This window comes from Anser brachyrhynchus (genome assembly GCF_964034855.1).
Source record: "Anser brachyrhynchus genome assembly, chromosome: 23".
Lineage (NCBI taxonomy): Eukaryota > Metazoa > Chordata > Aves > Anseriformes > Anatidae > Anser > Anser brachyrhynchus.
The window spans coordinates 7,539,830-7,552,590 of record NC_137716.1 but is presented as its reverse complement, the minus strand read 5'-3'; the positions used below and the strand labels follow the sequence as shown (position 1 = coordinate 7,552,590).

The following is a 12,761-nucleotide window of genomic DNA, read 5'->3' as shown; positions in this document are numbered from 1 at the left end:
CAGGGCAGGCTGTGCAGGAAGGAGCATCCTGCACACCCGAGGCACGGTGGGCAACGTTCTCCTTGCTGGAGAGATGCCTTGAAGAGATGTTGCTGAAACGTGGCAGAGGTGCAGCTCCACCGCTGAGCACCTTGGCTGGGCTGTGATGCCAGAATTGGTGTTTCCCTCCCTGCTTGGCCCCAGCAGCATGCCTGCCACCTTGCAATCCCCACCATAATCATTTTAAACAAAATTTTAATTTGTGATTCTGTCCAGGCTGATAATCCCCATGCTGGCACACCCAGAGGAAATGAGTCTTGTACCATGGCAGGCTGTAATAACGTATTGTAATATTTCTTCCCTCGGGAAATCCTGCCAAGGGCACCGGAGATGTCTTGTGAAGAAGGATGGATGAGGCCCTGTGATCCACCTGTGAAGCACAGCAGATTTCTTCTGATTTTGTAGACAAGGTAAGAGGCACACAAATGTTCCTGGGAGCTCAGGAAGGTCACAGACCAGGGAATAAAACCAAGGAGTCCTGGTCCCAATCTCCAGTGTTTAATTACTAAATACAGTGGATACGCAGTTTCAGTGAGCTGGCACTGAGGATTTGCCCCCATGCTTTCCCTGGAAGATGACAGAGGCAGTTGGGTAGAGCAACTACTGTGCAGTAGCTTAAGCACCAAAAGAAGAAGGAGAGAGGTTTACAGTGGCATGGCTTAGTTCACGTTTGCTTGTCAGCTTGGAGCGTGCACACATTCAGATATCAGAGCTCAGCTAACTGATAACTGCTCGTTTATTAATCTCCAGTAACTCTATCTGCCCTCTCAGCCCTGAGTACAGAGCAGAGGCAATGTCCTCAGGAGCTGGAGATCAATTTAAATTTTAAAGTCTTGGTCCCTGACTCACCCCATAGTGTCAGAGCTCCTTATAATAAATGTTTAGTGGATTTTCTATCATGTAACTGATCCCAGTTCGCTCTCTAGCAGCCCTGGCTGTCACGTATTCCTGTGCTGGAGAAAAAGCTTTTAATATCCATGCAGTGAGCATTGCAGAGGGCATGTACACGCCTGGAGAAGACCGAGATTTGGACTCTGGAAAGCTCTGCACCCACTTCATGCCAATGCTGACATCCTCTGGGTACCAGCACACTCACAGAGCATTGCCTGGAAAAGAACACAACTATGGGGCCCCTGAATCTTGCTTTTGCTCATATCTATTTGCACACTGTGCAGAGCTGCCTGGGAATCAGCACGTCCTGCGAAGGGCGTATCGTCTACTGGGGCTAAAGTGTTGGAGGAACAAAGTTGGAAGGTGGGAATCAAACCAAGATGATTAACTCCCTGCTTAATGGCCCCAACACAAAACCTGACTACTGCCAGCTTGGTGAGGTCTCATTGCAGGGACTCTGATGATGCCTGGCCAGGACCAGACCACCCAGTGCCACCCTGGGGGTCCCTGCTGGGAATTAAAAGCCTTGGAGGGATGGTGGCCACAGCCCAGCACTGCTGACCCAAGAGGCTGCTCTGCATTAACCCCAGAGCATTGCTGACCAGAGATGCTTTTATTCTTGCCTTACGAGTTCTGCTTCTCAATAAAAGCAAAACGCAATTTATGAGAGCACAGCCAGCAATGTGAAACTGTCTCAGCTGTGGCTGGTTACAAGCGGTTCGCGACTGAACCCTTGGGAATGGTGGGGAGTCACTGCTCCGGGGGAGCTGCTGCCTGCTGAAAGCAGAGGGAGGGTCCCCACCTGGGGAGGGTCCCCATCGCACATGAATGTCCCACCCCACAGCCACGGAGCAGGACAGCAGATGTGAAGCAGCTGCCACCATCACCACTCTCCCTTGCCCTGCAGCAGCTCATACCACGGGGCACAGGCAGCCTCCTGCTTCAGCCCATCGAGAGCCTGCTGCGGCTGGGAGATAAACGTCAGGAGCTGCAGAGACGGGGGAGGGGGGGGAACTGAGAGTGCTGGGGGGATGTGATGCATGTGGCTGGCACCAAAATGTCTTCTTGATACCAAGCTGCTGGGACAGCCAAGGAAAAAACAGAGGCATACTCATTGCTTGAGATGTTTTCACCTTTATTAGGCCACCATGCAGTTACGGACCTGCCGCCCGCTCTGCTTCCCAGCCTGCCCCAACCACCCCTGCCTCGTGGGGAGTGCTTCTGGTGCCTGGCCAAGGGCAATGCTACCCAGATGCTTTTCCTCCAGGTACAGTGACCCATCCACCGCCCTTGGGTCTGGGTCTGGCTGCCTGGCAGTCAATGTATTTGCAAAAAGTGCCTCTTTCCCAAGTCTTTAGGGATCCTCTGCTTCCTGAACAGCTTTGTAAGGTCAGTAGCGAGTAAAATGCAGAGGCTTGAGCTGCCGGGGGGCACGGGGCCTCTTGAGGAACCTCTGGAGCAAGTTCTTCCTGGGCTTCCCAGCAGGGAGCTCCAGGCTGGATCCCACCTCCAGGAAGCAAATCATCAGCCTCCTCTCTGTCTTCTTCGCCTCTTTGCCCTCCAGCACACCCCGCATGGCACATCTCTGGGGTGGAGGGAGCGCCTGGCTGCCTCCAGCATCCATGGGACCGGTGGCACTGGCACTCATCCGCTTGTGGTCTCTCTGACCTCCACCCGTGTGGGAGCACCCATCTCCAGCAGCCCCGGGCACCCCGAGGTGTCTGCAGTGCTCTGGCTCCTGCCAGGACCTGGGGTGTATCTCAGCAGCAGGAGCTCGAGGGTGACCTGCGTGGAAAAACAAAGCCTCTTCCCAGGTGACCTGAGGGCTCTGCCCCAGGGTGACAAAGCCGTACGGTGTGGTGACCTTGGGGAGATGGGGCAGGGACAGAGCTGCCCAAGCAAGACGGTCCGGGATAGCCTGCACGCCGGCAGCAAGCTCAGTGTTGGAGCAGAATGGGATGGAGCCAGGCACACCGTGCGTGTCCACCAGCACCAGCCCCGAGCTGCTGCCCAGCGCTGTCCCCGCCAGCGGCCCCACACACCGGCGCTTCTCCAGGATGTCCAGAGAGGGGATGGTAAACCGTGGGATGCGGTCGGGGGTCACCACGTGCTGGAAGATGCCCCTGTAGCTCTTGTCCTGGAGTGAGCGAGGACAGAGCATCACCTCCTGACACGGCACGGCGGGGCTGGCACCTGCTGGAGCAGCACCTCGTATTTATGCTCTGTGGGCAGCCCTGATTGCTCTGCGCACCGTGACGCCAGGTGACGCTGGCTGTCACATCCCTGCACCTGCTCTCATCAGAGCAGAGGCTGTTTGTCACCCGCTCGGGCACGGGGAGGCAGCTGGAGGGGACATGCAAGGAAAGGCTGGCCTCGCTCCCTTCCTTTCAGCTTTATTGACTCAAACAAACCCCAGACTCAGCTTCGCCGCAGTGCAGGAGTGATGGGAGGGTGCACACAGGGAGGAAACTCAGGGTACCCCTCCCTTAGGGCCATCAGGGGGCAGAGAGGGTCTGAATTTTGGCATCTCAGCACCCTCTGCCTTAGCTATTTGCACCAGCACAGACAGAAGGCAGACATCCCACCCCAGAGCCTTGGCTCTGCAAGCTACAACCCACACTGGGAGATGAGCACCCCAAATTGCAGAGGAAATTGAGAGCTATCACCCCCCCTTGAACAAGGCACCAGGCTGAGTGCTGACACCAAGGAGCCCCCAGAGGAGGGCACACAGGGCTGCCCCGCTGGTGAGTGGGGCCAGCAGCTCGTCAGCGCAATGGGGAGCAGCTGGTCCAGAAACTACAAGTAGCTGGGGGCTGGAGGCTGGGCTAAGCCAGGTTTGGGCAGCCTCATGCAGCAGCAATTTCAGCCACACAGCAGTCCAGTGTGGGCAGAGCTCCTCCAGGTACCTGGGGTGGGTTCTGCTGGGGCAGGGGTGAACCTGGAGTGCAGGATGGCTGACCTTTCTCTCTCGGTTTAGGGGAGGATGGTTGTCTGCAACAAGCCCTACTCCCTGCCTAGCAGGATCCTGTGCCAGGTGCTTCAGCTGGGCTTTGTCAAGAACCTGGTAGGTGATGCTCCTCTGCTGGAGGGGCTTGAGGGCAAGGGGATGGGGTGGTAAAATCTTGGGATTGGCAGTCGCTTGGCTTCTCTGCTCTATCATTCTCTCTGCTCTTTAAGTCTGTTCCCCCTGCTCTGCGCTCAGTGTGTGCTCATCCTCTGCTTTTCTCCCATTCCCATTTTATCCTATGTCTGATTTGGTCTTGTCTTACTCCCCTTCTGCTAATGGTTACTGCAGCATTTGTGTTTCTCTTCTCTGTACCAGAGGAGATGGGAGGTTTCTGGGGACAACGTACAACCTCAGTGGTCCCTGTTTACCTGACTGAAGTTGGTCCTAGTCATGCTGGGAGAGAGGTTGAGGGTTTCACTGAGGACTTGAAGTAGCTGGAAGGTCTCATGCTACCAAATGTAATTCTCTCTCGCTTGCAGCTGAAGATCCTTCAGAAAGTATCAGCCTGGGTTGGGCTTGTGGTCCCTGTAGAGACCATTATCAGCAAAGTCTGCCCCATGCAGTCTCCCACCAGACCTGGACGACTTGCCAAGAAGCGCCGTGGGAGGCTGATGCGTCTCCTCCTCTCCATCGTCCCCACCAGGATCCAGAACATCCTGGGCCAACTGCCAGCGGATTGGGGCCAGAGCAACATGCCCAAGGGTAAGAGCTGGGGCCTTCTGGAGCACCCAAAGGGCTTGCAGACCAGAAGCACAGAGCATGACATCCAAACACATTGGGTCTGAAGCTCCTGTGCTGGGTAGAAAGCTGGGAAATGCGTAGCTGTGTGTTTATTCTGTATGCACTCTGCCACCTGCGGATCCCTGCAGAGATCCGTGAGGCTCTGATCAACCCATCTAGTAAAGCAAACAAGAGGAAACGGGACGACGTCGCTCTGGAGGAGCAGGTGTCCTGGGTGGTGGTGCTGGAGAGGGACCTGCCAGAGGATGACCCTGAAGATGTCACATATGAGGTATGGTGTTCTGGTGGCCGAGCAGATCCTCTCCTCAGGGGAAAGCGAGTCAGGATTGCTTGGCCTCTGTCCTCCCGGTGGACTGGGAGCTTCACTGTGTAGGGCTGTGGAGGAGCCTGCGCAGAGAGCTGCAAAGAGGCTTCCTTTGTCATATGCCCTTTTGGGGCTGCAGGCTGTCCAAGGAGAACCTGAGCATCGTGTCTTCAGTGTCTGAAAGTGTGGGTGCCCTGCTTGCCCCATAACACCAAAATTCCCCTTCAGTTAGTGTCCCTGCAAGGCAGCACTATGGCCACCCATGGCTGCTTGGCTGCAGGGCTGGTGCCTCCCTCAGGGACTACCTCTTCCCTTCCCAGCCCTCGGATGTGGAAACAGACAGCGAGGAGTACAAGTCCCAGAATGACACTGAGACAGACCTGGAGTTTGAAGAGTGGGATGGGACTGTTGTGTTGAAGGAGTCATCAGCTCTCCAGGTGAGTGAGTGGGCCTGCTGCATACAGCTGCCAACTTGGTCCTGGGTAGGTTTTCATATACTGAGCTGGAAGGACGTGCTTCGGTCCTTCTTCCCTTGGCTACAGAAGGAGAGGTTTCTGGGGTGAATTCACAAGATCATTCATGGGTTTTCTGTGCCGCCTGTCCATGGAGCTGCAGCCTGACCCTGTCCATGTCTCTGCAGGTGGAAGATGTGCAGCCCACTGGGGATGGGGATACCCCAGAGCTGCCGGCTGTGAGCATGGAGCAGGGACTGAGGGACTCCACTGTGTCCAGCAGTGGGGAAGATGCTCCTGACACTGACAGTGGTGATGGTGTTGCCCAGAAGCCACCAGCTGGTGAGAGCAGTGGGGATGGCAGTGGCCAGGAGCAGGAGGTGGATCATGAGAACAGCAGTTTGTTGCAGTGTGAGGTGAGGACTCTTCTTGCATGAGTAATAGTCCCACCTGCCCTCCTTTATTAGGTGAGGTGTCATAAACTGTCTGTACTCAGAGGGGTTTCAGCTTGGGAAGATGCCCTCAGGCTCTGAGTTTTTGGGACAGCTCTCCCTTCCTTCTCTGCCATGTGAACCAGGCAAGGATTGTAGGGCTGTGGCTGTCCTTCCCGGCAAGGACACATCAGCCCCAGACATGCTGCTGAGGTGATGCTGGTTGTGCACAGAGCCCTGGGCACCTCCCTCCCCTGGGTGTGAGGGCTGCCAAAAGCTAGCTGAGCACCTTGTGCTGGTACCTAGGGCAGCTCCCTCTGACCCAGAATCTTCATGACACCATGACCCAGAGATCTTGCCCTGAAAACTGGGGAGGGTTTGTGGGAGAGTCTTCATCACTAGTAACTTTGCATGGGGTCCTTCACTGCTCTAGACCCATCTGTCCCCAAGGCACTGACCAATACCCTCCCACCTCCTATGAAGCTGATGCCCAGCTTGCAGAGGAATGGAGGGTGAGGAGGTGTGGGGTATGTTTTGTGCTCAGTGGCTCAACCCCCGTGCTGACTGGCTGCTGTGCTCAAGAACAAATCTCTCATCTTTTCTAGGGTAAGCAGGAACCCTGACCTGTGGGCCCAGACCTCTGCTGTGGCTGTGAAGTGCCTGTTTTTCTCTGGCTGCTGTGTCCTAGTGTAAGCTGACCAGTTAATGACATATTGATATTTTTGAACTTTATAATAAAATTACTGTATTTTTTCATGTGAATTGGGATTCATTTGGCTGTCAGTAGCTGGACCTGGCAGGCTCTCGGCCGGGTGGCATTGGCACACTGCTGCTGGGAGCACAGGGTTGCAAGTGGGACCTGTGCCCCAATCCCACCTGTGGAAAGGCTCTCCATGCCCCCCAGGGGGTTATGGCTTTGGGGATGCTGTGATGGGAAGGGGTACAGGTAGTGGAGCAGTGTTCCCATACAGCAGTGCCTGAGTGTGGCCATGCTGACTGGTACACAAATGTCCCTGTGCTGGCTGTCCCCTGATGTGCAGGATGGGCACCCCCACATACACATCACCAGAAATACAAGAGGCAGCAGGCCTCTCTTTGGGATAAACCAAACAGCTTCACATGGAATCCACATTGCTTACTGAGCCCTTGAGGGTCTTCAGTCTGCTGGGATATTTCTGCCTGGGGCCCTCTCTGAATGAATCCTACAGAAGGCCTCTGTTCAGTGCAAGGGGTGAGTCAGGGTCTGGAATGGGAGGCTGGGAACAGGATTTTCATGAACACAACCTGGAGTGACTTTAGGTTGGCTGACGCATCTGTTATATGGAACAAGTGACAGTAGCTGAAACTGAAAAGAGCAGTAAATCTTCCAAATATCAGTAAAATAAAAAGGACACAGCCCAGGGTGCTGAGCTTTTGCTCAGGGCCTGTCTGGAGGCTGTCTGATGGCACAACTGCCTCTAGCTGTTTTTGCATGTGCATCAGCTCAGACTAACAATGTTCCAGCTGATAAAAATAACTGGCAGCCTACAGTGGGGCTGTGCTGCTGAAGGAGCTGAGCCATCTAGCAGGTCCAGCCTGGATGAACCCTTCCAGCTGTGCTTGATCCCTGCCATGGGCAAAGCTTTTGAGAAGTGTCAATCCTTACCAGGGAGGGAGGTCCTGAGATACCCCCAGGTTTTGACTCTTTGTGTCCCAAAAAAAGTGGGAGTTCAAAATCCCACAGTTAAAGTCAGGATGGTGACAGGGATGGAGATATCACTGCTCCCAGCCCTGCTGTGATCAGGGGTGCTCATGTCTTCCTAATCACAGATCGTTTCAGCTGTCAGAAGCAGCTCTGGGTTGTGCTGTGCTCTCTGCAGCTTTTCCCCTTGGGCTAAAGTTGTCATGCTCTGGCCAGCAGCAAATGCTATAAAGGATGAAATGCTTCAGCTTGGAATTGGTCGGTACACCTGAGCTCGAGCTGCAGCCCGTGGAGCCCTCCCTGGGGCTCTGAAACTGGCCTTCCACGTGTGGCTCTGGCCAGAGACCTGCTGCAGCTCCACGTGGCCCTGCTTCAGTAGGGCATGGCTTGGGCTGGGCAGGGCGGATTTCCTCCCAGGTTGGATCAGTTATTTGTGCACCCCCAGTGTGCAGGACCGTCCTGAGTGTCAAAGCTCAGGTAGTCATGAGCTGCCCCTCATCCTTCCCTATGGCAGTGTCTCTTTAAGTGCAGGTATTCCTCTCACCTTGCATTATCTGCAGCCACAGCAGCAGGGGTTTCATTACTGCTGAATAATAGCAAGGTTTTACTTAAGGTTGATAAAGGAGCTGATATTGCAACTCACGGATATTATGTTGGGCTCTGCATTAAGTTAATTGCTCCTTGTTTGTTTTTTAATAGCCCTATTCTCTTCAGCCAGCATTTTCAAAGCAGAGAATGATAAAACATCATTTAGCGGCACACAGCTAGGTAAGGACATTTTCTGAAATCTGTGCAGGATTTTCCTGCTGGCTCCTGAGCTTCAGTAATGCTGGATGTGAAGATAGAGAGGGGGCTTTGTTCATTGTCTGAGTGCCAGACTGCAGAACCATTATGCCTCAAAATGTAGTGAGGAAGGGACTAGCACTAAACCTGGCTTTGAGCTCACCTGCAGATCAGTTTTGGGCCCACCTGTCTGCAATGAGGTGCATGCCCAAATCCTCCCTGAGTCTTGAGCCCTGATTTAGGGAGAAGAGACTTCCTCAGATGAATGTGAAGGCAGCAAATGGATCAGAGGAGGGAGAATGAGCTGCAGAGATGCTTTATCCTGAGTGTTCACCTTGGATCCGATCCAGGTATGTGCTGTGATTCTGTGGTCACCTGGGGGGGAGGGCAGGACAGGGGCCACCGCTGCTGGAGGGGACGGAGGAGTAACCCCCTGTTGGTTCCCAGGGCTGTGGATGGACTTCCCTGAATGCCTGCTTGTGCCTGGGGCTGGCAGCAGGGCAAGGCTCATACCTCGCACAAAGGTGGGTTTGTGGCTAGAAGGATGCTGAGGGCGGCTCGGTGGTGCTGTGGTGTCTCACCCGTGGGGCATTACAGGACCTGATGCTTCCTGGGGACTCAGCCCCTCCTTGTGCTACAGCTGGGTGGAGATGTGGGGACTAAGAGCGGGACATGGGGACGGGGGCATCTCCCTCCATTGAAAGGCGTAGCTCTTTGCTAAGCACCTCCAAGCATCTTTCCCTTTCCTCTCCTTTGTCCCTGTTCTTGATCTGTGATCTGGGAGCATCCTTCTGAGCAGGCAATGGGGGGACCCCTCGGGCTGTGCCCCTCCTGTCCTGCTCAGCCTCCAGCTGCTCAGAGGAGATCCAACCCCCCTGCCCCCCAGGTAGGTGCTCTCTCAGTGCTGTCATCTGCACGAGGCTCCTGCCCACGCCTCCCAGACAATAAATCCCACTTTATTGTGTGATATTGAGCTCCAGACGGTGCTGAGGGGCTGCACCAAAGGCCTGGCTGGTTCTGCTCCACAGCGCAGGCAGCTGCTCTCCGAGCGCTGCGGCTGCCCTGAACGCAGTGGTTTTACAACCGGTGCTGCAGCTGCACCTCGGTGTGGTCAGAGACCCTTCCAGGGAGCTGCCAGCACCAGCTTTCCACATGGGCTGGCTTCACCTCCCTCTACCGCAGGAGTTTATCTGAATGCAAGAGCCTAGGTTGCTTTGAGCAACTAAAAGAGTGTTTCAGCCCTGAGCTGGACACACAGAGATGGGGACAGCCAAAGGTGTGAGTAGTCCAGCCTCTTGCTGCAGCCAAAACTGAGCTCCCTTCAAGGGTGCTCCGTGCTGCCCATCTGCCCCCGGGGCACAGGTTGGTACGGGAGTGCTCCAGGCTGTGAGCAGCGCCACTGGAAGCAGACCCCTTACCTGAGGGGAGCACCGTTTCCAGGCCAAATACTTTTGGCTCATGTGTGCTCTGAAGACTTCTAGGGGCCAGGAGCCAATATCTGTGCTGCCAGCCTGGTTGTCGTCTCTTGTACCAGGGTCACAGCTGGGTGGCACTGGGAAAGCAGTGCTCTGCTGGAGGCTGAGGCTGCTCTCCAGCAGGAGGCCGGTGTCCAGAAGAGCTGAGGTCTGCAGACTTATTACATGTCACACTGTGAGCAAAGCAACTGAACAGTCATGAGATGCCATGGGCTAGGCCACTCCCTCGTTAATGGTGATGTCCAGCTGAGGTGGGGAATAAGTGGTGCCTCCCACGTGTGCGCCTTCCCAGCCAAACCCCCAGTGAAAGCTCTGGAAGACAAAGATGGAAGGAGAGCATGCTGCGAGCTTTCACATGCACATACATTAGGGAGGTGACTCATAAGAGAGTAATTTTCAGGTCCTATTAACTTCATCCATGCACTCTCCAAAACGTGCTCTATTTATTCGTATTCCATTTAAGATGCTGCAAATATTAGCTTAGAGAAGTGGGAGGTGGTGGGGAATGCTGAGAGCCAAGGTGTGCACCCACTCCAGCTCTGGTCTGGCTGTGCCCCTCGCTGTGGGTCACCCAAGGAGGTGAGCAGCCTTCTGGGACCTCTATGGCTCTTCCAGCCTTCTTAGTAGCTCCCGGGTTTGTTTCCAAAAATTATTTTTTTAGGAAGAGTCTGGAGCAAAGGGAACTTTATGCCCAGAACAGCTCAGAGCAGCTGAGGAACTGTCCTGGATCGCATCTTCTACTGTGTGCTCCAGCCAGCTCCCACCTCGGCTCCAGGGATGGTAACATGGAGGGGAGAGTTGAAAGACCACCTAGGTCATCACCATCGGAGGGTTCTGCCCCTTGGGTCACGCCTGGCTCTGCTCAAGGTTTTAATGCAGCTTTGCTAAAACAAACCCAGCCCTCCTGCAGCTCCGGGGCCAGAGGTGGCTCCTCTTGCTGCTCCTTGGCTGTAGCTCACCTGTGGATCAGAGGCCGGGGGCTCTCATCCTGGGGCTGAACGCCATGAGGGAGCTGCTGGCACTGGAGGCAGCCTCCCTGCATTCTCTTGCACGCAAGCAGCCCAAAGGCAGATGTCCTCCCAACAGCCATGCATCATTCATGCAAGAGTGCTCCCCATCTGATAAATCATATTAGAGAGACAAGACACAATGGGGCTTTTAATTATAGAAACAATTACCCGGGATTAATGATGGCAGAAGTGTGATGAATTATTGTTACTCCTAAAGTTTAATGCAGCTTTGGTAGCTTTAGTCAGAGGTAGAGAGTAATGAGACAACACTTCCTTGGGACTTTGCTTTAACTAGTTTCATCCTTCTCTTCCTCTTGTTTGTGCAGATGAGACACGCTTGGGGGCTTTCAGCAAATGCAGGGGCTCAGCTGGGTGAAGTTTTCTGAGGTTTGTTATGGAAGGGGCAGGGCATGAGGAGGAACAAGGGGAGCCGCTGTGCTGGAGCAGAGCCTGCAGGTGGGATGAGCCCTGCGAGGTGGAGCAGGGACCCCTGCATCAGCATTGCAGCCAGTGGCCCTCAGTGCATCCTGGTGAGCCTGGGGGGGGCTGCCCTGCCTGACTCTATCCTGCTTACAAGGCATTAACAGTGAAACCAGCTTGGGAAAACGCAGTAGCCAGCAACAGCTTCCCTGTGCCCAGAACCCTAATTCTGTCCTGTGAAGGACCTATGGTCCTTTGGGAACAACTGCCCCACTCCTGCCAATGCCTGAAGTGTGCAGGGCCAGTGGGCAGGCTGCCTTTGCAGCTGTGCCCAGTTGTGGGCATTCAGCTCATCTATTCGTTGGCATCCTCCTGGTATGGCACCTTTGGCCGGGAGGCGCGGGGCACCGGATGTCCCCAGCTCCCTGTGCCAGGCAGAGCCCTTGTTTCCAAACAGTTTTTCCTTCCGTGGAGGACGTGGGTGGATTTGTTGCCTGTGAGATGCTAATAACGCTGGCCCGGTGCCCAGTGCAGTCTCACCTCCGGTGCTGATGCTCTCCAAAACGTCTCTGCAGCCCCAGCGGGTGCAGGAGCACAGCCCCTCTCCCCTCCAGCCTGCTGGGTGCCGTGCCTGGCCTGGGCTGATGGCCACACGCACTCACCCGTGCACCTGTGTGCCCTCAGCAGCCCAACTGTGCCCAACTGGAAAAAGGGCTTCACGCATGGAGCCTCGGAGCATCGGGCAGCCTCAAAGCTTTGGGGCAGCCGGATGGCTCTGGGTCCCGGTCCCCATGCAGGCAGAATGGGTGAGGTCGGGGCTGCGTGGACACCTGTGCCTTATAAACCCAATGCACGTGCATGGGCTGCGATGGACTCTCAACAGCTGAATTCCCTGGGGAAGAAACTGCCCTCTTCAAGCTGGTGCTGGCTGATGCTCCTGGAGACCAACATGACGTCAAGGGATGATCCTCCTGGTAAATTTTAAGCCATTTCCTATTTAAAACCAATTTCCTAACCGTGACAGCCTCTCTGTCCTGCAGAATCCAAGCTCTTAGACAGTCATGGGAACAGCACTAAGCTGGAAAGTAATTACGTGTTCCTCAAAGAAAAGTTGAAGTTTCCCAAGTCTTCCTGGTTACTAAAGAAGTCATCATCTGTCTTTCATTCCAAATTAGACCTTGAAAACCCTCCTGGCTTATGAATCAGATCTACCGTCATTGCACACCAGCGTAATTTGCCTTGTCTTTCAACATAATGGCTCTCATCCCACTCAGAGGACGTGGAGTGAAGGCAGGGAGCTGAAAAAAAGCAGGACCCCAGGTTCCCAGTCGCGTGTGGTGGCAATGTGCCATCCTCAGTGCAGCTGGGGCAGCCTTTCCTTGGGGATTTTGGTGCTCAGAGTTAGCGTCTGCCCACAAAGTGGGAAATCTGGTGATGGCTGGGGATGCATTCCTGTGTGAGCTACATCAAAGTGCAGCTTTTCTCCTGAGATATCTTGTGAAGTGACAGATGGGTCAGAAATGCTGC

At 54.7% G+C, this 12,761-nt stretch overlaps 1 protein-coding gene and 1 long non-coding RNA gene across 2 annotated transcripts; both read left to right on the top strand.

The window, feature by feature from the left end:
- Positions 1 to 3,703: 3,703 nt before the first annotated feature.
- On the top strand, positions 3,704 to 6,627 carry LOC308182241 (uncharacterized protein). Its single transcript, XM_080566503.1, has 7 exons — positions 3,704 to 3,832; positions 3,908 to 3,994; positions 4,417 to 4,639; positions 4,807 to 4,949; positions 5,303 to 5,419; positions 5,623 to 5,850; positions 6,471 to 6,627. The coding sequence occupies exons 1-7, from the start codon at positions 3,779 to 3,781 to the stop codon at positions 6,486 to 6,488; spliced, it is 870 nt and encodes a 289-aa protein (XP_080422629.1). The 5' UTR covers positions 3,704 to 3,778; the 3' UTR covers positions 6,489 to 6,627.
- Positions 6,628 to 8,292: 1,665 nt separating this feature from the next.
- LOC308182230 lies at positions 8,293 to 12,559 on the top strand. Its single transcript, XR_013941722.1, has 3 exons — positions 8,293 to 8,679; positions 8,777 to 8,853; positions 11,141 to 12,559. It is a non-coding gene; the product is annotated as an uncharacterized lncRNA (long non-coding RNA).
- Positions 12,560 to 12,761: the final 202 nt, after the last annotated feature.

Excerpts from the sequence above, each read along its gene's own strand:
- LOC308182241 (XM_080566503.1), top strand. The coding sequence starts at position 3,779 with ATGCAGCAGCAATTTCAGCCACACAGCAGTCCAGTGTGGGCAGAGCTC. Across the intron at positions 4,950-5,302 it reads CTGAAGATGTCACATATGAG|CCCTCGGATGTGGAAACAGA; the intron begins GTATGGTGTTCT and ends TTCCCTTCCCAG. Across the intron at positions 5,420-5,622 it reads AGGAGTCATCAGCTCTCCAG|GTGGAAGATGTGCAGCCCAC; the intron begins GTGAGTGAGTGG and ends ATGTCTCTGCAG.